The sequence below is a fragment of the Acomys minous genome (genome assembly GCF_964271855.1).
Source record: "Acomys minous genome assembly, chromosome: 2".
NCBI lineage: Eukaryota > Metazoa > Chordata > Mammalia > Rodentia > Muridae > Acomys > Acomys minous.
In genome coordinates, this window is record NC_140484.1 from 33,049,907 (window position 1) to 33,077,032 (window position 27,126).

General features: G+C 43.5%; 1 protein-coding gene and 2 long non-coding RNA genes across 8 annotated transcripts in view; 2 read left to right on the plus strand and 1 right to left on the minus strand.

The window, feature by feature from the left end:
• Window positions 1-1,661: 1,661 nt before the first annotated feature.
• On the plus strand, window positions 1,662-17,929 carry LOC311584062. The gene is made up of 3 exons (XR_014774776.1): window positions 1,662-1,937; window positions 2,737-2,928; window positions 17,804-17,929. It is a non-coding gene; the product is annotated as an uncharacterized lncRNA (long non-coding RNA).
• The window catches only part of SMARCA2 (SWI/SNF related BAF chromatin remodeling complex subunit ATPase 2), a 170,673-nt gene continuing 159,434 nt past the window's right edge, over window positions 15,888-27,126 (minus strand). For all 6 annotated transcript variants that reach the window (XM_084758050.1, XM_084758047.1, XM_084758049.1 and 3 more), the window contains 5 exons: window positions 22,672-22,777; window positions 22,115-22,216; window positions 20,181-20,313; window positions 17,957-18,099; window positions 15,888-16,852 (listed from right to left, as the gene is read on the minus strand). In XM_084758050.1, the coding sequence (XP_084614176.1) occupies window positions 16,817-16,852; window positions 17,957-18,099; window positions 20,181-20,313; window positions 22,115-22,216; window positions 22,672-22,777 (520 nt within the window). In that variant the 3' untranslated portion in view covers window positions 15,888-16,816. The remainder of the gene's footprint in view (window positions 16,853-17,956; window positions 18,100-20,180; window positions 20,314-22,114; window positions 22,217-22,671; window positions 22,778-27,126) is intronic.
• Window positions 18,106-24,331, plus strand: LOC311584059. Its single transcript, XR_014774773.1, has 2 exons — window positions 18,106-18,330; window positions 24,038-24,331. It is a non-coding gene; the product is annotated as an uncharacterized lncRNA (long non-coding RNA).

Consider the following 27,126-nt stretch of genomic DNA (forward strand, 5'->3'; position numbering starts at 1 on the left):
GGCACTAGTTCAGATAGGAGGAGCTTGAGAGCAGGGAGGCCATTTAGAATAAACGAAAAATAATGATAGTGGGAGGGAGATTTATCTCTGAAAAGAATTGCCATGAACCTAAACTCTACAGCTAAAATCTTTTCCAGTGAAGTTTCTCTAGTAAGAGGCTGCTTAGCCCCCAAGCAAGACTCACTCCAGCCTAAGTTGGGGAACATAAGTGCATACAACAGAGGCTCTTGTTGGCTTGCCTGTGACACCGCAGCATTTACCGTTATGTACAAGCTGAGGGCGTCATGATGAAGCCCACCTGAGTGCCATCTCTGTGTTGGAAGCTAATAATGATCCTTGCAGTGGAAGCTCTGGCAATGGAAGATGGGAGTTGGTGAACAATTATCACGGCTCTTCATCAGCTGAGTGGGACAACTCTGGCCATTTTATCATCTCTACCAGCTCCAGGCAAAATGATTCTTCAGCTTCCAACAGCTATAACCATCCCACATCACTTTGGTTTTCTTTCCTTTGTTCATTCAATTTCTAATGCTTCTTGGGACCATCTTCTGAATCAAACTGTACAAAAATCATTGTCTCAGGTTTATCTCTGTCCAAACCCACTATCTGAAGAGTAATGGGAGACCCCCAAGAGTGTCTTATTGAGAATCTATGTAAAACAGAGAGAAGTGAGGGTTCTTGCACACAAGAAGCATTGCAGCCCCGGCTGTGCAGAGCTCAGAGAGCTGAGACTCTTGACAAAGCAACAGCCACTAAAGCCATCTCAAGCCAGTAGCTTCTGAGTCCTCTGTCTCGTGAACTTCAGGAATGAATTTTATTGACAGTGGACGGCTGATTTTAGGAAAGGTTATTATTACAGTAATGTGGGTGGGAGCTCAAGAGGAAAAAGGCAGAGCTCCTACATAGCAGAATTGGGTCCCCTTCTTTGCCATATCACCTATAATGATTTTCAAGTATTTCAAGTGGTTTGGGAGAAGTTGTATTCCTTATTTGTTTTTATACCCTACACGTTGCTAAAAGCAAAACTGGAGACACAATACAAATGACAGAGTTTATCCAAACATAGAATGACTCACACGTGAAGCATCCACATAAACCGTGCTGACGTGAACGCTATCATGCTTCAGGCAAAAGTAGACAAAGGGCCTAAAAGAATCAGACGTCAGTATCTAGAAGACACAGACTGTCTTCTTTTTAATGTGCTGGCATAGTTCAAGGAAGGTAATTTTTAAACCTTGTAAAGAAAACACCACCCAGGAGACAATGAGAACACTCTGCCCAGCAGTGTGAGCTCCGGACTCGCAGAGGTTACAGATAGCTAGGAAGAGCTGGACTGCATGATTGGCTGCAACTGTATTCCTGCCTAATTTGGGCGGGGTTTGATGAGTTGGCTGCCTGTGATTGGCTGAAGTTCAGCTATGTGACTGGCTCAAATGGGGCTGGGGCTGTTTCTCTCTCTCTCTCTCTCTCTCTCTCTCTCTCTCTCTCTCTCTCTCTCTCTCTCTCTCTCTCTCTCTCTCTCTCTCTCTCTCTCTCTCTCTCTCTCTCTCCCTCCCTCCCTCCCTCCCTCCCTCCCTCCCTCCCTCCCCCCCCCCCTCTCTCTCTCTCTCTCTCTCACACACACACACACACACACACACAATTTTCAGTTAAGTTTTGGATTGTTTATCTAGTGGATCAGGTTGCAATTTGTTACATAGAAATTCAAAGACAGAGATGGCCTCAGGCTGATGGCCTCCTGCCTATGTGAAGAAATGTGACTCTCTAGCTTGCTGCTCCTCCTGAAGCTTAGCAGTAGAAACTTAAGTGTAGGAAACTCCTCTTACCACATGTGTGCACACTGTCAGAGGATGTCACCCCGAAACAGTTCAGTGAAAATGGAAAATATCAGCTGGGCACGGGAGCTTCTCAGTCCAGCTCTCAGGAGGTAAAGGCAGGTAGGTAAAATTTTGTGAGTTCGAGACCAACTTGGTCTACATAGCCAGGTCTAGGCCAGCTAGGGCTACATAGTGACATAGTGAGACTGTGCCTCAAAAGAGAAAAAGAGAAGTATTGCTTGTGAGGTTTACCACTGATATTGACAGACAGGGATGGGGCTGTGGTAGGAGAAAGCTGATACCCAGAGTGTGCCATCTAGATGCGAGACTTCCTATGCATGAGCTCATCTGCCAGGGTCATGGATGTGGTGACTCTGTCATGATGCTGTGGGACACGGGGTGGCTCCCTGTCTTCTGTTTGGATTTGTTTCTTTTCCATACACTATCTCATTATATAAACTAGGCTACCCTTTGTTGGTTTAGATTTTTTTTTCAAAACCTACTTTATTTAGGGTTTTTAAACACTTCAATCTCACTTCTAACCCACCAGCCAGAGGAAGGGGAGAAAGGATGTTAATAGGAAAAAGGAGTTGTGGACCTGTTTAGATGCAGTTCCTTGGGCCAACTCTACTCTCCACTGTCAGGATTACCAGCAGTCCTGTCCAATAGCCAACACCAAATAGCATACAAATCCACAGAGGTAGCACGATCCAGCAGAAACCACAAGACTCTGCTGAATCCGTACGAGTCTGTGGAAGTGGCTAGAACCAGCTGGGATACCACGAGAAGTCTTCTCTGTGGTAGTGTCTCTGTGAAGTGAAAGCCAACAAAGACCAGTGAAGTCTAGCGAAGACCAGAGAAGTGCTGCACAGAGTAGAAACGCCAAACCCCTCATCTCACTGTCTGAGGTTCTTTTTAGGCTCCTTCCCACCATCATGTGCCCTCTCACATGGCTCTTCCCAGCAAAACATCACGTGCCCTCTCACAAGACAGCTTTCAGCAAAACACCAAGTGGCACCACTGAGTCTTCAAAGAAACCGGAGACTTCCGCTTCAGTCCTTGAGCTCGCAGAACTTGGCCAACCTCTGTCGCCCAAGAGCTAGGATTACAGGTGTGAGCTACCATACTATTACTGAGCTGTATCAATAGAATGTTCTTTTTTTTTTTCTTTTGAGACTGGGCCTCACTAAATTGCCCAGCAGGAACTGCACTTGGGGGATAGGTATTACGGGTATGTTTTACTAGGCCTATCATATATATATATATATATATATATATATATATATATATATATTCCCACCATGACAAAAATGGACTAGATCTCTGAAACTCTAAGGAAGCCCCAGTTAAAGGCTTTCTTTGATAAGAGTTGCAGTGGTCATGGTGTCTCTTCAAAGCAATAGGACACTGACTAAGACACACCTTATCCTCTTAGCCGGAATTGCTCAGAATGCTAAACTTACTGTAAAACAATAACCCAGTGTCTGAGGCTACATAAACTCAGACCCAGGGTTCACCCTGGGTCCCCATGCTTCCTTTTGTCTTTGATTTCTTTTCATTCCACGAACCACAAAGATTATATTTTGCTATAGTATTCACCATTTGGGACTATTTCCTTTGTTCTCAAATTTCAGTGAAACAGCTGGCTTTTAAATATACCAGTTTCAGTTGGGGGTTTCTTATACCTGTAGGCCTGCCACTTAGAGAGCTGTTTGTAGTCTAGTTAGTGACTGTGTCTTTGCCTGTGAGAGTCTCTAGGTACTATCTACTCTGCCAAAAGACCACCGGGAAGTGGAATTGTGTAGGGGTGTTCCTGTGGGTAGATTCCCTTACCCACTCGTGGCCTATTGATTCCACTTGTTTGTGCATGGTTTACATACAGGTGCTCTCATTGCTGATGAGTAGGTGTGAAATAAACACATATGTATGCAAATCATGGTCATGCTTGCTACCAATGGCTTTCCCCGAAACATATTTAAATGCCATTTCTTAGGATCCAATACCGTTAACAAAATTTATCAGCATGTTCTCTTTCCCCCAGTCCTTACCTATTAAGGACTAATGGAATGCCATTTACTTAATGACACATGCATTGACAATTTCCACTGCAGCGTTTGGGAACTTACCCGTGCACTCATCTTTCTTTAATTATCTGACTCCAAAGAATATTTCAAAGTCTTTCCAAGACCTTCTGAAGTTATTACTTCACTTTTGAATAAGATTTACTTTTCCCCTCTAGACACATAATCTCTAATCATTTTCCTCAGAATAAGGTTGACACTTCATTTGTCTCCTAAGCAATAAGACACGACTACCTCTGTGCATAATGAAGGACTCGAAAGCCTGACTTTATTGTGAAGCACATAGCAAAACTAATTGCATGAACCACAGAAGTCTAATCAGCATTAAAAATTAGAATATAGACACTCATTTGAATGATAATACTAGAAAGGACTTGTCTGTTTTCATCTCAGCTTACAGATGAGAAGAGTCAGGTCTGGAGAAACCGGGACACCTCTGAAGGTCACAGCCTCCCAAATTCTGCTGCTCAGGGACTTCACACTCTGCTCAGTTTTTGGGAAGCTTTCTCAAACATTTACCATTTTAAGCAAGAAGTGACAAGATTCCTTTTTTTTTTTAAATGTACTTGAAAAGAATTTTTAATTTCTTGTAGGACACTTATATTTTAAATCTCATTGCATGACCAGATCAGATGCCATGGAAAGGATTTGTGTTTTCTCTGAATTCTTATGTGGCCTCTTTACCTACCACGTGGACAGGTGTGTCGCCTCGCACTCATTTATAGCTGTATCTTCTCTTAGGTCAATAAACTCCCCTGGAGACTACAGTGAGGTCTGTGTGAGTGTGAACATAGGACCTCCCGCCTCTTTTATCACTCTTCCCACACACGCACACACTTTACTTTTCATATCAAATTCTGACAGTCGCTAGAATAGTATTGTGAGGAAACAACTGTCTATTTGACTTAACCTTTAAAATAATAATTACAGACGATCGCCAGGAACGTGTAGCTGGATGATGCCACGGTTAAGAACCTCATGTGCTTGGATTTCAGTAAATTCAAGCTGAGTCCAATAAAGCTTGGGTTGCAGTACAAGCTAGTGGGGTATTTTAAATAATTAAGGAGTTTAAATTTATTATGGTAGTTTTAAGGGAAATTTAATTAAAACGTACAATTTTTATGATTGTTGCTTCTCAAATTAGGAATAAAACTTAAGATTCCATTGTAGTCACCTGGGAGGGGAAGGCAAAGACTGTATAATATTATTTATTACTATTTCTAGCTGTCTTATGTCTCCATCCACTCATTTAGCCAGGAGACAATATAATGGGATGTGATAGCTTTGATGGAGGCACTGTGGGACCACACCGAGAGAAGTATTTACCCTCTATCACAGGCACAGAAAGAGTGGCATCTCGGCCAAAGGCAGAGGGACAAGTGAAAGCCATGGCTGCAGCAGTAGCAATGACAAGAATATTTCAGATAATAGAAGTACATATATACAGAGCCCCAGCACAAGAGAGAACTTGATGCAGCTACCAAGTGGGTTGCAGGAGGATCAGGGCATAGGATGGCAGCTGATTTCAGTGTGAGCCTCTGCATTACAGATCAATGAATAGCTCTCTCAGTCTTTCAGGAAACAGAAAACTTAGTTTCTTCTATGTTACCGCCAGGCAGACACACAGCTCCAGTGTTCCAACGGAAGCTTTGAGTCTGGATTTTTGTTGTTGTTGTTTTTCTTGTTTTTTGATTTTTTTTTTTTTTGAATTTCCATTTCTAAATGTGATGCTGGGGAAGTGTAACTAAAGAGTGTGAGTTTGAAATCTCCAGTCAGGAGCAGTCATTCTCAGGGTGTGGCTCTCAGGGCCAGCTTAAGGTCACTGCTGACATCTCGGGCAACTCTCAGGCTTGGCCTTTTGCCTTCAAAAAGCAAACTCTCTGTGCTGGATGGATCTTGGGGATCTGATTTCCCAAGCCCCTGAGGTGAATTGGATGCAGTTGATCCTGGCTTCCTGGGAGACATTTCTCATTGGTTACTTGAAACTTAAGTATGCTTGTGCCGTGTTGTCAGCGGCATTTGGAAAGGGCTTGTTCGTGGTCCAGACTAAGATGCCAGCAACGTTTCTCTTGCCTTGTGTCGTCTTCTCTCTTCAACCTTAAATCATGCTTTATAGTCTCCATTTAACAGCCAAGTCCTCTCCCCCAGCCTCAGAGAAACCCTCTCAGGCACCTCGGGCACCCACAGCACGTGACTGTCACCTAGTCTTCCCATCCTTTGTTGTCGGCAATGATGAACACATACGGAACTGATTTGGTAACTTCCCAGTGATGCCATGGAATAGCCATGTCTGGAAAGAATGGCACAGCTCTTTATTGGCTGGCGACATTTCTCTACAGAATGTGTGTGCTGCTCTATATATATAATAGGCTTGAGGGGAAAATATTTTGTGGACTCTACAGCACCATCAATAGTAGTGTGGGGAGCTGGAGAGATGGCTCAGAGGTTAAGAGCACAGGCTGTTCTTCCAAATTGCCAGCAACCACATGGTGGTTAACAACCGTGGCACTCAAAGAAAGAATAAGCGGGCTACCAAGATGAGACTTGATAGCCTATGGCCATATAGTGGAAGAGGAGGTCCCCCTCGGTCATAGACCTAGGGGAGAGGAATTAGGGTGAAAGCGGGAAGGAGGGAGGAATGGGAGGATACAAGTCATAGAATAACAATTGAGTTGTAATCTGAATAAATTAATAAAATTTTTAAAAAGATTAAAAAAATAAATAAATGAAAATCCCCCCCCAAACAAAACAAAAACAAGAACAACAAAAACAACCATCCATAATGAGATGTGGTGCCCTCTTCTGGCCTGCAGGTGTATATGCAGGCAGAACTCTGTATACATAGTAAATAAATAAATCTTTAAAAAAAAATAGTAACTTGGATACTATTTGATTACTAAGGGGAAAAAAAACTCTTGCCAATTGAAATTATGGCTTCATAGGTAGAAGGAAATTAATGTCTTTTAAAGATGTAAGAAACTTCTATAAGTTTAGCATGTACTAGATACATTTGCACAATTATGTATGCATGAGATATCTCATTGTATCACTTTCTAGAACCTCTGGGGGTTGAGCTGCTCTGACTCAGTGGGCCTTTCACTCTGGACCACATAGCTTTGCACACCACTTCCCCTATCAAGTGTACATTGCTTGCACTGCTTTCTTGCTGGTTTGGAAGTGAAACAACCTTGAAATAAAACCAAGCTGTGACTCTCACCCTCTACTGAGCTCATGCCAGATACTGGGCTTAGCCTTCATCCAGCCTTGTACAGTAAGCAAAGAACATAGCAGCAACTGGATGACAAGAAATGTCGCAGGAACTTTAAGGTGGCTGGCTACCCCATCAGACCATCCATTAAGAAGGCCTCTTGATCCAGGATGAGGTAAAGAGTAATGGAGTGTGAGATAAAGGGGTCCTCATAACATCAGAACGACATATATGTCTGAGTGCTGGGACTTGGTCTTTGTTCAGCACTGAGCACAGGACTTAGCATAGGAAGCCAGCGATGTGTGTTTTAAACAAAGACCATCAAAGAGAGATACAAACTGAAAAAACACTTTAGAAAAGTGGGAAGGGCATTTGGAAGCAATGGAAGCTGGTGCCCGACTCTAAGGAAACTCTCCTTATCCACATTGCTTATTAAGGACTTCAGTTCCCATGTGTGTTCCCGGAAAATGTGAAAAGCTAACTGAGCTGATTCAAATGCCGTTGATGGAGAGTGGGAGTGAGGTGGGGACTGGACACCCTGGGCACACTGAGCCTTAGAGGACTGTGCAGGCCCTTCCTGACACTATGTCCAAATCCCATGTCTCATGACATTTAGTGCGGATAGAATTTTCTGGAGGCGATATTTATGTACATAGGGAGGGCAGGCTTGAATCTGTAAATTTGGAGTTCTATTTCTCTATTTTAATCTCCCTTTAGACAATGCCTTTATAAATTAAGAAACCTCTAGAAGTCCTTAATGTGAATTATCATAGCCTTTCTTCTCCCTGGGGTCACACTCACTGCAAACACTGCACATTTTAAGCCCACTCAAAGGACAGAGTGGTATTCCTACCAAACCACAGCAAGCAACAAACTTTGAACCTCACCACAAGTGAGCTGGTGTTGCCTAAAAGGGGCAGCCTCCCTAAGAGCTACTATTGTTGACAACGTTTCTTGACAAGAAGAGAGAGAAAGCCTGCGCTGACTACTGTCAGCCCAGGGACTCAAGGACTCTACGGTAAATCCCCCTGATCCCCTGCCCATGTCTTCCTGGGGCACCGAGAGTAGCCTTAACCACACATTAAAGTCCATGGTGGGACAAATGCAGGCGGGCTTCTGGAAGGAGCCCTTTCTGTGCCTAGTTTATATTACCACAGGCTGTGTGGTTTATTTACTCTTTTCATAACTAACATTGGTGTCCATTCTAACTTTGAGACAATCTCTTTTGTCACTGTGTTCTTTTCTGGCTCCTGATTTTTTTGCTCCCTGCTAGAGAAAAAAAAAAGTTTCCTAATACAGTAGCACCGACATTCCCCTGTGCTCTCTGTTAGAGATGTAATATTTTATACATTAAAATTTATCCAGTTATTTCATGTGAGTTTCTTTTTGTGAGCTGAGATATCAGTTGGAGTACATTTTCCCCAAACTAGCATCCATTTGTTCTTGCTTTATAATGTAGCGGTCTGATTCTCCAGTACTCAAAATCACAGCCACACAAAGTCCTACATGTTCAGGGCAGCCTTACCTGTTAAACCATGAACTGGTGAGCAGATGCACTATGAAATACTACTCGCCAATAATAAGACACAAAAATAGTGAAACATGAAGCAATCTCAGAAACATTAATAAGGGGGAAAAAGCCCACGGGGGACTTTTACAACGTGTGGTTCTCTTTATATGTGAAGCCAGAAAAAGCAAAACTAGGGAGACCGAAAGTAGGTGAGTAGTTGTCTGGCCAGAAGGTAGAGGCTGACAAATGACTCTGAGAAAGCTTCTGTGGGTGACAAAAATGCTCAGGACAGCTTCTGTTGTTTTGCTTTGTGGGACGGGACCTCATGCTGCCCAAGTGAGCCTGAAGCTGGCTAGCAGAGAAAGGCCTTGAGTACCCGATCTGCCTGCCTCCCCTGAATTTACAGGCACGTGTTGCCACGTCCATCTTTAATAGCCTGGTTATAGAAATGTTCCCACTAGGGTATGTAACTCCACAACCTTTCTGTTCAAATGGGCAAATGTGCTGCATGTTCATAAACTAGGAGAAAGGTACATGAGCAGTGACAGTAGACAGAGAGGAAGTCAATTCAAATTTAAATCACAACTCTCCTTTTCTTCAGTGGACACTGATCCTCTTTCACCCAAGGGGCTTTCTCTGATAGTAAACTGATGCCTGCTAGGAAGTCACCCTCTTCTCTTGACCTTAAGTCTCTCCATGTTTAAAATGTGTTTCTCGCAGATGGCGTTGTGATTTGGCCTGGCCAGTCTCTGTCATTTCATTTAATATATATATATTTAGAGAGTTGCCATTCTAAGTGAGGGTTGTCGTAGTTGAATTAATAATTAGTTAATACTATGTTATAAGCCTTGTCTTTTCTTTATTGTCTTCTACACTTCATGCTTCCTATATGCTCACTATTTGTGTATAATTTCATTTTTTATTCCTTATCAAATGAATTATTCTTTTTGATTCCAGCACCCAGACTATCAACTCCAAGGCCTTACACATGCTAAGCAGGCCACTCAACTACACCTCGTCCCTCATACTTCTAAAAGCTTTTTTAATAATTACCCTCGAGATGACAATACACGGTTCCAACTGTGGGCAGGTAGGCAACAGTATGGTACCACTACAAGGTAAGGGCAATGTGTAGAGCAAGATCTTCCTAGCTCACTCCTTCCAGACTTTGTAGCAGCTTGTCCTGTGTTGCATTTGTCCGCATGCTATGACCATCAGATGTACTGATGTGTTGCTCGTTTGCACAAGGTGTCCTGGTAGATTAATTAGGAATAAGAGAAGTCAAATATTTCATCCTCCTCTAAGGCTGCTTTTCCGTGTTCTTTACATTTTTTTTTTTTGAGCGGCATGCAGTACTCATGCATATTTGAGGGGTAAAATGTGATGCTTTATATGCCTCTGTGTTGGGTGCTGAGGAACCAGTACTAAGCCAAACCTCAGTTTTTGAGACAGGAGCATCTAGTCTGTTTTAGCCATCTACTCTTTACTGTTAACTACCAACACCCTGATTGTGTAACAGAACTGGTAGGACAGTAAATTCCGTCATCAGCCCCAATCTCCTCTTTCCCCCTCATCTTTACCCCCTGCCTATGGAAACCACCACTTCACCAATTCTTTTGATTCCACATGCAGGATCACACTTTTTTTTCTCTCTCTTTTTCTTTTTCCTGCACGCTTTCAGTAAAGGCATGGCCCACCCAGTTTAACACTGTTACATCGTATAGCTTAATAATATTCCTAGTACATAGCTACAGAATGGGTGGATCATGTAGTATGTTCTTTATCCATTCACCTTGATAGGTTTTAGATCCTGATGTGCATTAAGCAGTGCAGGTGTCTCTTCTAGATACTGATACCATTTCCTTTGGCTACATACGTACATAACGATAATCGCGTGAACTTTTGGAAGACCTTTGCACCCTTTTCTCACAATGGCTGTACTAACTTGGGCTCCTGGCAATGCTGTATAAGGGCCTGTTCGTTCCATTTCTGGATGACCGTAGGCAGTGTTTAGAACAGCTGTCCTGACTAATGAGACGTAGTAGCTCACTGAGGTTTTATGTCTTTTCCTAGTTAACATAAGTGATGTCGGACACTTCCTAGTCCCAATGGCAGTTCCCAGATCTTCTGAGAGGTTATCTTTGCAGGTCTCTAGCCCGTTTTCAAACCAGATGGGGTGGGCACGTTACTGAGTATATTATATATTTCAGATAGTAGTCTCTTTACAAACACAATTCTGTCTTCTAGGCTCCCTCTGTGCTCTTTTAGCTTGCTCTGCAGAAACCCTTCGAGTTCGCAACAAACAGTCCCATTTGAATTGTTTTGCTTTTATTATCTGCATTATGAGGATCAGACTTTACCTTTGGTCCAGTTCAAGGTCACGAAATCCATCTATCTCTGTTGCCTCTGTGTTTATGTGAGAGGGAGGGGCCTATTCTGTTCCTTTGCATGTGGACAGCACCATTTACTTCTTTTTTCAATTGTAAACTTTTAGTTAGCTTAGAAAGTGATCGGTTTCCGTGTGGGGTTTTCATCTACACTTCCTTTTGGCTTGAGTCTCCCGTCCTCTCCGTTTGCTCCCCGCCTCCTCTTTCCTACCGCATCCTTCATCCCCCAGCATTCCCTCTTTTGCTTTGTTCTCTTGCCATTTCTGCCTTCCCGCAGAGTCTCTCTTTCTTCTAGGTTTTTTTTTTTTAACCACCTTTACCTCTCTCTCTTTTCCCACCCACTACATAGATTTAACAGAGGCTAAGATCTGGGTATGAGAGAGAAAATACGATTTGATCCTGGGTTACCTAGCTTGATGTTTTCCAGATTCATGCATTTACTTTTCCTTTTTTCCCCTGTACAGATAAGTAAAATCCCATACAATTTATGTACCATGTTCATTATTTTTCAGTTGATGAATATCTAGACTGGTTTCATTTCTTGCTACTGTGAAAAGACCACAGTGAAAAACCTAAAGTGTGTCTGTGTCATAGGTTGTGGGTATATGCCCAGGAGTGCCAACAGTTTTTATTAAAGACACTTTCTCCCATTGCATGGTTTTGTCACCTCTGTCACATATCTATTGACAGAACTGTGGAGATTTCTTTTTTAACTTTCAATTTGATAGATCACGTGTTATTTTTGTGCCAATGCCATGTTGTTTTATGTCTTATAGCTTTTTAGTATATTTTGAGGCTAGGAAGTTCTGTCTCCAGTTTGTTTGTTTTAGCTACTCATTTATAGCTTCATATAAATCTTTTTTTTTTCTGAGACAGGGTTTTTCTGTGTAGCCTTGGCTGTCCTGTACTTGCTTTGTAGACCAGGCTGGCCTTGAACTCACAGCTTGCCTCTGTCTCCCTGAGTGCTGGAATTACAGGCATGCACCACCACACCCAGCTTTTCATATGAATCTAAAGATTTATTTTTCTATGTTCCGTAAAAACTGTCTTTGGTATTTGGAAGGGACTGGATCCAACGTATCTTTGGGAATCTTTCTTCATACAGATCAGTCTCTGCCTTTTATTTTCTTTTTTCCTGAAGGATCTTTAACAATTCTTGCAAGATGGGCCCACTCATGATAAAAATAAAATCCCTCAAAGAAGATCAAAGATAAAGAAAACAAACTAAGAAACTAGAAATATAGTTAAGAGTTAGTGTACTTAATTCCTTCCTCTCTCCGTTTTTGAGACAGGGGCTCATAATGTAGTCCAGGGTGCCATTGAGCTCAAACTCCTTCTATTTAGGCTTCCAAATGTTTCTTCACTTTTGAGGAAGTTTTCTCTAGACTTAGAATACTCTGCTGATAGGGGCATTCTTTGTGTGTGTGAAATAAGTCTCACACCATAGCCCCAGATTTTGGTGGCAATCCTTCTGCCCCTACCTCCCTAATGCCGAGTCTCCCACACTATAACTGTATATTCAAACAAGCAAAAAACAAAAAGCAAATAAAATCAAAGCAACAACAACAGCAGCAACAACAACAACAACAACAACAAAACCTCCATACTTTATCTTGATGAACCTCTAGCAGAGTTCAAAGAGAACAGATTGGTTCTTTCCTCCAAGGTATTTGTATAGCAAGACTGACTGTTCATATGAAATTCTTGTGGGGGAAAAAAGGCTGTACCTGCAGGCAGAGACTCTGTTGGGTCGATCTTGCTAAACAAACCAAAGATATTTCCCCTAAGTATCCAACCACCGTATCAGCCTGAATGAGGATGAAGTCAGGCACAAATGAAGACTATTGCCTGTCACAGACATGACGGGAAAGTGAGGTGAGAGAGCAAAGCCTTCCGCCTTCTCACCGACACTTACATGTACTGACTTTCTTTTCGCTAGAACAGTCCTGTGCTGGGCGTTCACACTGGAGACAGCTATAGGAAGCAAGAAGGGTGTGATCACACTCTGCTCCCCAGAAATGAACTAACAAAAACCTTCCTGCATCCTGATAGATTTAGATTTGTGGCTCTCACATGCCAGGGAAGGTGTGTCGGACTCCAGCACTCACGAGGAGTTGATGTTTGAGTGGGTCCCAGGTGAGTCTGAGTCCCACGTCCTCAAGTGATGCTGATTATGGGAGTCTAGGAAACTACACTCTGTGAAACGTTGATTTTGAAACTATCAGTGGTTGATGAGCCTTGACAACAGTGGTTCTCAACCTATGGGTGATGACCCCTTTTGGGGTTACACATCAGATATCTTCTATAACAGATATATAATTCATATCAGGAGTGAAATTATAGTTGTGAAGTAGCAGCAGAGTACTTTTATGGTTGGGGGTCACCACAACATGAGGAACTATGCTAAAGGGTCACAGCATAGGCAAGTTGGGAACCGCTGCTTTACAACTGACTTCTTAATTCTGTGAGTCTTTCTGCTATTCTTAATGACATTTATAAGCAATTTTTCCCTAAATAGACGAAACCTTTGATAACAAAGCTGTATATAAACTATAAGGTTAGACTAATAGATAGCTCACTCCACATTTTCCAGATGATACCAGAACTCAAGTATGTCTGGGGCAAATCCAGGAACAACCTACACGTTTACTTCTCAGTCAGGGTTATGATCTCGGTTTCTTAAGTAAAAAACAAAAACAAAAACAAAAAACAACAACAACAACAAAAAACAACAACAAAAAACCAGACAAACAAATAAAAACCATAAGAAAAAGAGGAGCTTTAGAGCAGGTGGCCTTAAAATCCTTCCTAGCTGCAATTCACACCGTGCTTAATAATTTTTCATCTACAACAGTGGTCCCATAGAAGGAGTTGGCAATACTGTTGCCATCTGTTTTCATAAGCATAATCTATAATATTCACATAGCTAGGATCATATGACAGTGTTTCTCTAAAATCCTTGTGCTGTTGAAGGATATATGGCCATATCTGGCACATTCTGAAATAAACCAAAATCTCAATCTAAAAGGCAGACCTGTGGAAAGCACCTCATTTGGGACCATGCAGCTAAAGCTCTGAGCTCCTCTTACCTAAAACAGGTTGAGACAGCCAAGGCATAGGGCAAGGCAGGAGCACAGAGGCGAGCGAGACCCTCTCTAGGGGACTTATCTAAGAGTAGTACTGATCTTGATATAAAAGTGCATACAAACGCCAGTTTATAAAGCAGGCTTAACAATAACTAATTAGTACAGTTAGGCTAGTATTTTGATGTAGTTTGGATCTTGACTGTCCTCCAAAGGCTCATGTCTCAAGGGCTTCATTTCTCCAGGAGGATCTTTTGGGTGGTAGCCATAGCTTGAGCAGGTGGCGCCTAGCATGAGGTCTCGAGGCTACTGGGGGCATGATTCTGAAGGGAACTGAGGCCTTGCTCTTGCTCTTAGGCATCTCACTGTGCTGTACAGCCTTAGCCAGAACAACAGGGTGAACTCACTGTGGATTTGACGCTCCAAAAGTGTGAGCTGACAAAAACCCTTTCTCTTTGTGAGGTTGCTATCTCAAGCATTAGCTGTTCTTCTAATACACCCACCCACACACACCCACCCACAGACACACACACACACTATACTATACTCACCCTTTTACTGTTCATGAGATGACACGATGCCTACGAAAGAAGCTAAAGAGGTGAGCTATGTGGAGTTAGGGTACTATTGGCCTTGTTAACTGGATAAGCACAGCAATACTGTGAGTTGATCTAAAGACTAGCAGGTGGGCAGTATACACAGCACGGCGTACTGGGTGGGACAAGTATGGTGGTTCTTGGAGGCGCAGACCCAAGTGGAGCACACCCTTCACCCAGAAAGGCTTGAACCATAAAAACAATAATTTGGGTAGCTTTACAATAGCAAGGCCTCTGAAGCCAAGAAAAGCACAGGAAATTCAGAAATGAAAGCAGAGGAGGAAAGGCACCGTTTTCTTTGAGCTGATATTAAATGGTCTCAGAAAGGAAACTTGATATGGTTCCTCAAGTCTCCAGTCCTAGTGCAGGAAGCAAACCCTACAAACCAACCAAGAAAAGAAATACAATATCCCGGAATGCTCAGAGTAATTGGAAAAGCAGGAAAGAGTTGACAGAAAGATGGAGCTTCTTAGGGCTGAGCTCTGATACTGCCCTGGAAATCCCAGTAAGTATAATCGTGGGGAGCCCCAACTGCTCCTTAGAAAAAAATGTTCACCCTCTTGTTAGTGGAACAGGAAATTTACATTTTAACCTTGCCAGCAGTTCCTTAGGAAAGGGCTTGCCAATCCTCTGGGCTGGCTTTTGGAGGACTTTAAGTAGACATCAAGGCATAAGGTTGAAAAACAAACCATAAATGTAGGGCCACTGGGAAATTTGATGGTGACTGGTCCACTAGCTATTAGAAAACAGACGTCAATCCCTTCTGCTGTGACAGTGGGACTGTAGCCATCTGTTCTTAGATTAGTGCTAAGTGTGTGACACTATGACTTACATCCCCATGGCTTATTAAAGGAGGGGGGAGCATTGCATAAAAATTGTTAAATCTTAGTGGGAAGGGTATATGGGTATTCACTGAGACAGTCCCCACAGAAAAATCTACCTTTATAGATTTTTCTGGCTAATGCATATACTTTAAGCCATGAGACAAAGCTGACGGGGCAGTGTGCTTTGACTGGTAGCCGCGCCCCCTTTATTCAGAAGAGCAATGGTCTCTTTTGCCTTTAACATCAACCCAGATAATTTCTGGAGATTCTCCCCTGCCTGCCATGTGATCTGTATAACGAGATCCTCTGTCTGGAGGTAGCTGCCCCATCAAGCCCAAAGGTTTCAGTGCCCTAGAACTCATAAAAGAAGAGGCGACAGCGTCAGCTAAGTTATCGGTTTATTAGGAAAGTACCAACACCACATTCTTGGAAATTACTGGAATTTTATTTGCCTCAGGCTTATGACTTGCAACCAAAGACATTGTGCAAAGAAAGCAAAGATTAAGTACACTTTAGGGAGAAGGAGACCATACACATTGGTAACACAGGAGATCAGGTGGACACAAGAAGCCACCCAGGACACTCTAGACAATTCAATAGCGTTGTCGATAAAACAAGAACAGCAACAACGACGAAAAGAATTCAGCAATGTTTACAGTAGACATAAATCTTACACAAGTCAAAAAGCTTTTTTTTTTTATTGTTCTTCAGATCATTGAGCATAAAATGGAAAAATGTATATGTAGGTGATATTCTAACTACTGTACATTTGTCACCTAGTAAGGTTGCTTATATGTACCACAGTGTTTAAAAAGAAATACTGAACAAATCAAAATCTTGAAAACTGCCTGATGAGAAATAAAATAACCAGTGGCTTTGAATGGCTCCCCCTGGTCATCAGTGCCATGGAAGATAAAAATCTTCTCATCAGAACAGATGCGGGGAACCAAGCACATCAAACTGCTACCAAATCCGACCCACCTGTAGAAATATACTATCCACCCACATCTTTTCCATCAAAAGCTTTTGTTTGTTTTTAATCTTTGAATCTTTGAGGCCCATTTGGTCACAATATGTTACAAATATTCGTGTGTGTGTGTATGCACGCGCGCACCGCAGTTTTTTTTTTTTTTTAAATTTTAACACCATGATATCATATGTTTGTCTGGCACTATCCTAAAGCTACTTCTAGATGACAATGAGGACGGAGAAATAACCCAGTGCCCAAGTGGCAAGTGAACTCACTGGGGAGAAAGGAGAGAGGGGAAAAAGTGTTCAGTTCTGCCATGGTAAGCTCAAGTCCGCGCGGCTCACTCGTCGTCAGTCCCACTTGCTTCTGACTGTTCCTAAAGGAAAAAATGTAAAAAGGTGGAAAAATTGAAGGAGGGCACAACATCTCTTTCAGTGGAAAGACAGGCACTGCAGAGGCACGGGCACCCTATACGCCAAAAACGGGGGTGCTGAGCTAGCAACCCCAAGGCAATGCCTGCCAGCCGCACTTGCTGTCTGCCACTGTGATTTCTGAAGTTTATGGCTAACCATTTCTATTTTTATCTGAGCCTTGGAAAACTGTCCCACGACAAGAAAAAAAAAATCATGCACTGAATGTCTGCTGGCTGGTAAGTCATCTCAAGAAAACACGGTGTTTTAAATGTAACCGGAATCTAGTAAGGCTAATTCTAGAACTTTCCAGTCATGCTGGAGTGGCCAAGTGTGGAAGGAAATTCACATATATGCTAACATGGAAAACAACTGTGTAGGGTGGTAGTGCCGGCGAAGCCCAGCTGCTCCAGGAAATGAGTTAGAGGAGGGCCCGGCCAGGTTTCTGTTGTTCTCACAGGTCAGCAAGGATGACAGGGCTAGCCTGACACTCCTGGTGTCTGAGTTCAGCTCCTGCCACTCACTGCCTCAGGACCTGCAGAGAACCCAAGTAATACCTGTGTGACAATGCTAATATCGACGTTAAGTACTCCTCAGATCTTCGGGAGGTGCCTGGTTTGATAAAAATGTGCCTTAAAAATTTCCTGATAAGACTAAAGCCTCCAGATAATTTCATCTCAGAGCACCACAGCCAGAAACTCTGACATCACAAAACCTTGTTATCCTTCCACCTCTAGCCATTATTTCATCTGAACTGTTATATGCTCGCAAGCTGGGTGCGAGAGACCTATAAAATATTACCCAGCCGTGAAGAAAACTGTATTTGCACGCACATGCACTAGAAGACTGAAAGGGGAACGGGCTCTCACTGAGGAGTTTCTCCTTTCCACGGCGACACTTTGTTCTAAATTTCGCAGCTCTGTTCCCGCCGCCAGCATGACCACACCTCCCCAGCCCTCCTGCTCTCAGCCTAAGTGAGGAGGAGTGTACACCCCAAGATGGCCCTGGAGCCAGAGGAGAACTCAGCTGCAACCCCCCACCCCCACCCCGGTCCAGGCCTGCGCACTCACATTCTCGTCCTGCTCCTCATCGCTGTCAAAATCGCTCACAACAGGTTTGGCTTTGCCTCGGTTTGGCCTCTTCTTGCCTTTCCCTGTGTCCCGGCCCTTCTCTTCTTTTTTATTGAGCTTGATTTTCACCTTCACAGATTTTGCTAGAGCAGAAACAGAAGAGACTCCAGTGAGGATTGCATGTCAGTAAAATTATTATTATCCCACCTGCGGATAACAAGCTCGACTTCCCCGAGTGCTGGAGAGCCTCACAGGCATGCCTGCTCACCCTGCCCGCCTAGCTGATCATCCTCCCAAGGGCAAGCATGTCTCTATTGGGAAGGAGAGTGACATCATCACAAGGGAGGAAGTCCTCAGTGTAGGAGTTCTTGTGGGTGAGTTCTGTTTTTTTTTTAAATAAGGTTTTAGCTGGCTAGTAGTATTAATGGAAGAAGTCAGGTTGTAAAGATAATTAATGGCGTGGAGAGGGGGTCGGAGAAGAGTACGGGTGAAAAGATTGGGTTAGTTTCATTGTTTTGTCATACTAGTGTGAGGCTAATAAGGCTAATTAAGAAGCTATGTGAGGTTACATTAATTCAGAATACAGTAATACTTTAATTATGAAATTGACGGCATAAAGTTCTGGGGAGTTAGTATTGTGAAGGGGGGATAGGAATACAATTGATGAAAGAGCATTTATTAAAATAATATTGGTGCAGTCAGTTATAAAAAATAGTGTGAATGGTCCAGTGGTGGCGTATTCAATGTTAAAACCTGAGACAAGTTCAGATGATCCTTCTGTAGGTAGAAGGACGCTCGGTTGGTTTCTGCTAGGGTTGAGATCTTGTAAAGGGTTAAAAAAAAAAAAGGTTCACTGTGTACTGTAGTTAAGTTAAAAGTTCAAGTAGTTTGAGTGGTATTTTTTTTTTAATGTATAAAGAGACAAAATGAAAGCAAAAATGACAGCAGCTTCCCTTCCCTGCCTTCCCTGCTTCATGGCTCTCTAGTGATTATTTCCAAAAAATAAAAAATTAAAAGAAGCATAGTTTATACCTGTAAATAAATTCTATAGACTATCATACCACGGATTCAAATATGTATAGATACACATACACAAGAAACATCTAAATTTTTATTTATTACATGGATATTCAGGTAGCCCACTGTCCATCTTGCTTTTTACTTACACATGGGAGGGAGCCATATATACCAGCTCACACGTATAGCTTAATTGTTTTCAACCCCTAAGAAATTCCTACTAAAAATCTACTCTATAGTGGACCTAACCAGTCCCCTCAGTGATGGGTGCTGCAACAGAGAAAGGTACTGTCAAGCTCGGCAGACTTTGGTGAGGGTGCATTGGTAGCGGCCACATGGGACATTCTCACGCTATCTGACAAATGGCAGTGTCAGGAAGACTGCAGCCACTTCTACTCTTACTCAGAAGAATCCAAAGTGCTATGCCCCCTAAGCAACTTCTAGAATAGGCTGCCTATAGCCATCACTCCCAAGTATTTGAGGGTGAGGTCAGGAGAAGGTAGGTCTACCACACAAGCCAATTTCCCCAGAGTTTGTATATCTCAAGGTTGGCTGATCATATTTCAGTGGGGGATCATATTTCAGTATTTAATCACCACAGAAAGAATATGTGTGATGAGAATTTCAATCTCTTGGGAAACGTAAGGAAATAGCCTCATTAGAATACTACAATTAAGACATTTTAATATATTTCTTAATGGTTTTAGATCTGTTAAGTGTGGAAACTTATGCTACAAAACATCATAAAACTGGAACACACTTCTCAAAACAATATAGATTATGAGGTTGTACCATTTTTTTTCACCTTCCAAGTCACTTACACTAAGTAAAAGTAATTAGCAATGAGCCAAATGATGTTTGAGAAAGCATATCTCTATGCAGACCAAAATAAATGGGTAGCCTACAATCCGTTTGACAATTATTTTTGAAAATCAGTGACTGTCCAAGTGTGGCCTGGGCCCAGCAGCACCCCGTGGGAACTTGATAAACGTGTGAGGGGGCTCACTGATTCAGAAGCCCTGGGATGGAGCCTAGCAGTGTGTGCTCCGCAGGCCCTGCACGTGTCAGACTACAGCGCTAAGGAGTGACAGGCAGTGTGCATGCCAGCGTTATCCCAACACCCAAAGGCAACATGGGTAGAGCGTTCTCAGTGAACCCTGGCCGTCCTGAGCTCCATGGCTGGTGCACTGAAATTTTAACAGCTTACCCTCCGACTCCGACTCCTCTTCGTCATCTTCCTCTTCCTCTTCATTGCTTTCTTCCTCACTCTCTTCTTCTTTGGCAATTTTCTGCCGAGCACTCTTAAACACCGACTGTAGGACAATGGAGTCTTCATAGATCTAAATGGCCAAAGTGTCAACTGTTAAAAGCCATATGCTGAGGCCTGCAGTCCCACCGCTGCTGTGCACGCCTCCTTAGACCACACACACATACACACACTTTATATTTTATATTTATATTTGGTTAGTGGTTGTTGTTGTTTTTTTGAGACAGGGTTTATTTTTTGTGTAACAGCCCTGGATAGCCTCAAATTCAGAAGCAAAGGAGCCCTTTACAAGGCTGTTCCCTGTCCCTGAGCTTCAGTGCGGCCAACAGTCACCTGACATGCTGTGTGCAGCAGGTGTACCTACCCAAGTACAGTCCCATGCAATATTGAGACACACAGGAAGCCTAAACACAGTCCTTTCCCTTAGGGAATTAAAACAGAGTGTGCGCACACACACACACACACACACACACACACACACACACACACACACACTTCTGGATATGTTCCCAAAATAATTAGAAGCAGAGTCCTGAGGAAATGAACACCCTCCACACACACCCATGTTCCTAAGAGGCACCCTGGGCAAGAGCTAAAGAACTCAAAGGTGTGTATATAGATGTGCGACTGAGAAAAACATGGTGGGTGCAGTGACTAGGATTTCAGCCTGTGGGAGGAAAGACCTCCCATCACCTGCCTTAATACAGAGGAACCCTAGGAAGGCAGTCGCCAAAAGACGGGCACAAAGTGATCCCACTTATGTCGTCAGACTCAAAGCTGAGGGTGGTTACGGGACCGGGTTAGGGGAGAACTCTTGTCACAATGTAGGGTGGCATCATTTGCTAGAGACCTGCTAAACACCCACAGGAGCAGCGATGACACCACTGAACTGCACCCTTAAAACAATTGTTAGCTTTACGTTGTCTTTTTGCCTCAGTTCAAAAACAGTGTAAAAACGAATGGCCTTTGCTCTCTGGGATTGAATTCTTCTGCTGTAAAGATGACCCACACAGCCAATCCCATAACTCGGGAGGCAGAGGCAGGCAGACCTCTGTGAATTTGAGGCTGGCCTGGTCTACAGAGCAGGTTCAAGGACAGCCAGGGCTACACAGAGAAACTTGTCCAAAAAAAGAAAAGGGTGGGGGGGTGGCAAGGCAGCAAATGAAGGCTAACTGTGAGATGGGACACTTTCTGGGACAAAATCTGGCAGAGGTCTGAGGTGACAAGTCAAGGTGAGGATGAGCTGCCCAGGGGGGAAACAACGTGTGGAGGCATCACTGTCAATCCTGGCTGTGGAGGTGGACTCTGCGAGGCTACATGCTGCAGGCAGGGTCTCTTTCACTCGATATGGCAAGTATCAGTCCAGAAAGATAGATAGGAAAAAAAAAAATATATCGGTTCCCACCAAAGGTAAGTCAAACTGAGCTGTAACTGAGGTGAAGTGTCATCTCACCTATGCTTATAAATTTGCTGTGTCTTTTAATGACTTCCTATGGAGACTTAAAGATGTTCTTAAAACCAGCAGTTTGAGGCCCCTCCAGATTCGGTTTCAAGTAAGGGTACTCTATGCTCCTGGTAGAAGCTCTGTTATCACAGGGATGGTGCCAGCCTCTCAGCATTGCCTTCAATAACTTGAGTTCCTCCTCTATCGGGAAGACGAGCCCTGAAGGAACTCTGAGTAGAAGCCCACCCAGCTCTGGCACAAAGGCTCCACTTTCTATTCCCATAGGCTCCAGAGAACACAGCCTTTTAGCTTTCAGTGCTCTGCTGGGGAGGAAGCAATGATCCAAAGGGTAGAAATGAAATGCTCCATTCACTTCCGAGAGCCAAAGCATGGCTCAGGTTAGACGCGTCCCAGACACCTTGACACGTACCTGGGATCCCTCCAAGTTGAATGTCTGTGCGTTGTGACAGAGGAGCATAACATCTTTCTCCAGGTCGCCCAGGCTCCGGTACTTATGATTACGGATTCTTTCCTGATGGGAAAGAATTACGAACATAACAGAAGAGGAAAAATGGACCTGTCCTTACTCGTTCAAGAAAGCCCATAGCATTCAGTCTCATTGAGTGGGTGGGCCTGCAGACCCCCAGGGGCATCACTGATCAAGACCAACCCCACCCCACCCCCACCCATTGGTGTTCTTCAGGATGGGGAGGCAAGTGCACCATGTGGGAAATAAGTTGCAGTGGAGGGAGAGGAAGGTTCTCGACAACATGCAATGTATATAATCTGAGCTTTCCATGATCAAATGCCATGCATGCGAAGGATCAATATTATCCCAGCCCCACCTTTCCTGGGGCAGGCTGTGTGCAGGTCAGTGGTTAGCAGCCAGGAGGCCACTACCCCAGCCCCCACCTAGAACCACTCCCGAGCATCATCCATGCATCTCCTTTGTTTACTCGGGGGGAATAACAGGGAACGGGTATCTACCTTTATCTTTTTGAAATCCACTGGCTTCCTAATTAATTCATAGTATTCTGGTAACTCTTTCCTGGAAGGTAACTGAATGAAGACTTCACTGAGCTGTCGCCCTGAACTGCAGGAATGAGGAAGACAAACAGAAACAAAGCACATGAAGCACTCCTCAGAGAGGGGGAGGGGGCGGTCATTTCAGAGACTGTCAACAAAGCAAAAGAGGTCGCAGGCATCCAGGCATGGGGGCTCTGTAGGTGGAGAGAACGCCCACCACTGCTCTGGAGGCTGATGCCCCTTGTGCCAGCTTCAATCACAGGAAAGCACAATTACGTGCCCATTTCTGTTACACACACACACACACACAATGTGGCAAGTACCCTGTGGATTCCCCTGTCAGGAGCTAATCTCTTTTCATCATGACAGAGATATTTACAATAACGTATTGAGCCCCGAGTCCCATTTTAAATGGGTAACAGAACACACAGACATGACTTCCATGTTCCTTTTGTCTTCAAATTCGCTGTATATTTAGAAAGTATGTTAAAATATACAGAGCAATGCAAATGTGAGGCTGTTGTGGGCTCCCCACATTCCTTTCCGTCTTCATGCCTTTCACGGTGTGCCACAAGCCCCTTCCATTATTATTCCTTGCCCGAGGAGCCCCTTCCCGTCCCCCAAATGCACTTATGTGTGTGGAGCAATTTGGGCAAAAAAGAACAACTGCTAATGTGCGTGTCACATGTTTCTAGAATCCGAGCTGTGCCCTCCCCCAAATGCATGGTGGGTTTATTGAAAGCAGGTTTAGTGGAGAAACGTCTTTAGCACTTTGCCACTAGAAAGAGCAGGCTGCAGAGCAGCAAGCCTTTCACGTCACTTAACGCTGGAAGCAGGCACAGTTAGAGGAACAAAGGAGGATAATTGAGGTTCAAGATCCCCATACCTGATTTGGCCTCCCTAAATCAATAACAGCTTCTGATATATGGTCTAGTCATTTTCCACAAAAATCTTACTGCCATTACGATGGCATCTCTAGTTCCTTTGTGAAGCCAAAAACATCAAAAGATAACCATAAATCTCTGGGGTGTGAATTTTGGAAGGTGACTGCACCAGTGTTCGGGAATGCTCAGAGGCAGTGGCAAGGCATGAGTGACAATATGCTGTTTTAATCCACAGTCCCAGTTGTATAATTAAAAAATAATCATAATGACAGTTATGATAAAAGAGGCATGCGCAGTAACTCAAGTGGTTGCCTAGCAACCAGTGGGGGAAAAGCTGAAGTGCAAAGGGGCCTGCATAAATTAACCAACAATCCTCAGTCAAAAGGATGGGCAAGTTTTTCAGCTATAGCAGGTCACTGTTTTGTTTTATTTTTAATGCTTAGATGAGCCTATGAATACTAAAATTGGGGACAAGCACAAGAGGTTCAAAAACAAGACAACCGGATGGGAAAATAGATCTTGGATTACTGTGGCAAGAATCAAGGTGCTCTCCAACTCCTCCACCCGCTGAAGGCTGAGATGTGTTTGTATGTACATAATTTGTGTTGCACAGTATATGGCACATTTTCTTATTACAATCAATTCCAACACAGGGCCATAATTGCTGGTGCATATTCCTACTGTTTTGAAATTTTAAAACTCATTTTACTTTTTTTTTAAAGAGCATTTTAAAATAATGGCACCAAAAAGACCTTTGCCTCTCTCTCTCCCTCCCTCTCTCCCTAGCTCCCTGTGTGTGTGTGTGTGTGTTCAAATTTTTCTAATTCTATGAATGTTTTCCTTGAAATCAACATTCTCCATAAGCCGGCATCAATCCACACATCAGACCCTTGTATAGATGTCCTGGCTTTAATACCTGATTCTCAGTGACATCTTCATTGTCATTTTCTATAGTCCCAACAGATGGTGTCATTTTTCTATTGACAGATTACAAGCACATCTTGGCTCTGTACACCTGTGACGGGCAGACTCCCAGTTTCACCTGTGCCCCTGGTGCAGTAAGAATTAAACACTATGGACTAGACCCAAGAATACACTAGAAAGCCGAGGAGTGCAAAGCTACCAAGGTCGCTGCCTATGTCCACCTTCTTTATCCTGTCAAACCTGCAGGCCCTAGGCCCACTGAAGAGACAAGACCAGAGTCACCCAAGCTCCTAAGATGAGAGCTAAGTGTTCTCGGACTTGGTGTCAGTACTATACAGTGAGAACAAATGTATCTCATTCTACTAAAAAGTATGAAGCCCCAGTGAACCAAACACTGCCTCCTGCTTTCTCTGGTACCCCCGCCTCCCCGTAAAAAATAATGAAGCACAAGGTGACTGGAAACCATCTAAGGAAGTTGTCTTCCTGCCATCAAGCTGCTTCCGCTTTTCTATACACACCTCAGTCTGGCCACCAAGGCCTCTAGGGTGTGGCCGTATGCCCCAGTTGTTCTCCCTGACACTGTCTCAGCTCAGCCTCACAGCATCTTTCTCTCTGAAGCATCCTCATGTGCTTCTTATTTCTTATATCTGGTGCTGGAGGCTGTGAGATAGGGTCTACGCTATAAACGAAGGGTGGCCAAACCCATGGCAATCCTCCTGCCTCAGCATACCAAGGGCTAGGATCACAAGTGTTAACTAGCCCGGGTTGAGATCCACCTCACTTCAAACACTTCATGGTCCTCCTGTCATCAAGACTCGTTCTCTGGATAAATGGAGAACACTCTCCTTAATAGTACTTGCATTCAACTTTCTGTACCTCACGCCTCAAAAGTTTCTCTCCTTCCCATAGGATGCCAACATTTTCTGTAGTCAAATCTTCCCCATCATCCTTTCCAGGACAACTGCCATAATGGCAGCCCAGGAAGGGAAGATCAAGGCTTGGGCATCAGGGGCTGACCCTGACAATGCTCAGCTCTTAAGGACTTTATAGGATGCATCAGGGTAACAGAACACTTGCTGAAGGACTGCAACAGTTAACACCACCCCCAATAATTATAGGTTAAAAACAAACTAACAAACAAAAACAGAAGTCACTGAACAATGGCCTAATTACAGCATGGTTTAGAGAAGGTGGTCTGGCTCTATTGAAGCCTTTATCCTACCCTAGGTATTTTTCATTATGTTATTTAATATAATTTAAGACCTAAATATATAAATTATTAAAGTGTACTACTTCCTGTGATGACATGCCCTCCCCATGTCCACAGATAGCTTTTACATCCATCTTACACAGTGACTTATCTCATGCTAGGATTTGTGACTGCAAAACTCAGGGCTGGTGGGGGAAGAGAAGGGGCAGGTGGCAAGCACTTTCCCATCTACCAAGGTGAATGCACGCAGGGATAGGATGGCTGTGTCCTGGGCATGGAAAGAAGCACTGTGCTCCTCCCATACATGGGGAAGCATGCTTTACACTAACTTGTTCGGAAACATATTCCTTTAAAACAGAGGCTGCTGGGTCTTCCAATGATTCCTTCTAGGTCCAAAGCAAAAAGTCTGCTACTAATGGAGCTGAGCTTTTTTTTCCTTTATAATCCTCACCACCACCTTTTTTTCTTTTTCCTTTCTCTCTTCTCTTGAGACAGTGTCATATAACCCAAACTGGCCCAGTTCACTACATAGCTGAGACTGACCTTGAACTTTCCATCCCACAGAGTACAAGGATTATGCACCTGCATGGTTCGTGCAGCCCTGGGGATCAAGCCTTGGGCTATGAGCATGCAAGGCAAATACTCTGCCAACTGTATTTTTCTTTATTGCCCACTGAAGTTGCTCAGTTGACTATTAACAGTTGTGAAAAACAAACTACCTGAAGCCGAAAGAAATCTTGTTTACATTAAGCAACAAAAAGAAAACAATGTCTTACTTCATAAGAAAATGAAGTTATGACTTAGAATACCCACTTGGGGTTTGAGGGATGAGATAGGAAAATTCCTGCAGTCTTAAAAGTATCCGACGCAGGAAGTTAATTGGGAATTAACTAGAATTAGTGCTAGAAACTAGAGTGACATAGCATGGCAGGAGGTGAGAAAATTCTGCTTCCTTTCCAAGTCACGTTCCTTACCAAGCTTCATACACAGAGCTGACAAACTTTCTCAAGATTGTACCTGCTCCCAAGTTATCTAAGGAACCCTGGAACCCTGAGGCAGGTATGAAACAGGAGCCATAAGGACACCACAGTCACAAGTGAGACCTTTTGTCTGGGCCTTGAGCTCACTGAGCAATGACTGATACCCGAATCCTACCTCCCAGGTTCTGGCGGCATAGATTAAGTACTGATGGAATTTTGTTTCTGGTAGTGGGGTGTGGGTGGCTGTCAAAACTACCCTACATATCAACAAAGAACACCGATATCTACACCACGCTCCTCGGTTACCAAGAAACAGAAGGCTGCCATGATAGAGACGCCACTCAGCATGGCCACTGACTTCATCCACATTTCAGGAACAGCTGCACTCTGGTGCACTGTTCTAATTATTATTGTCTCC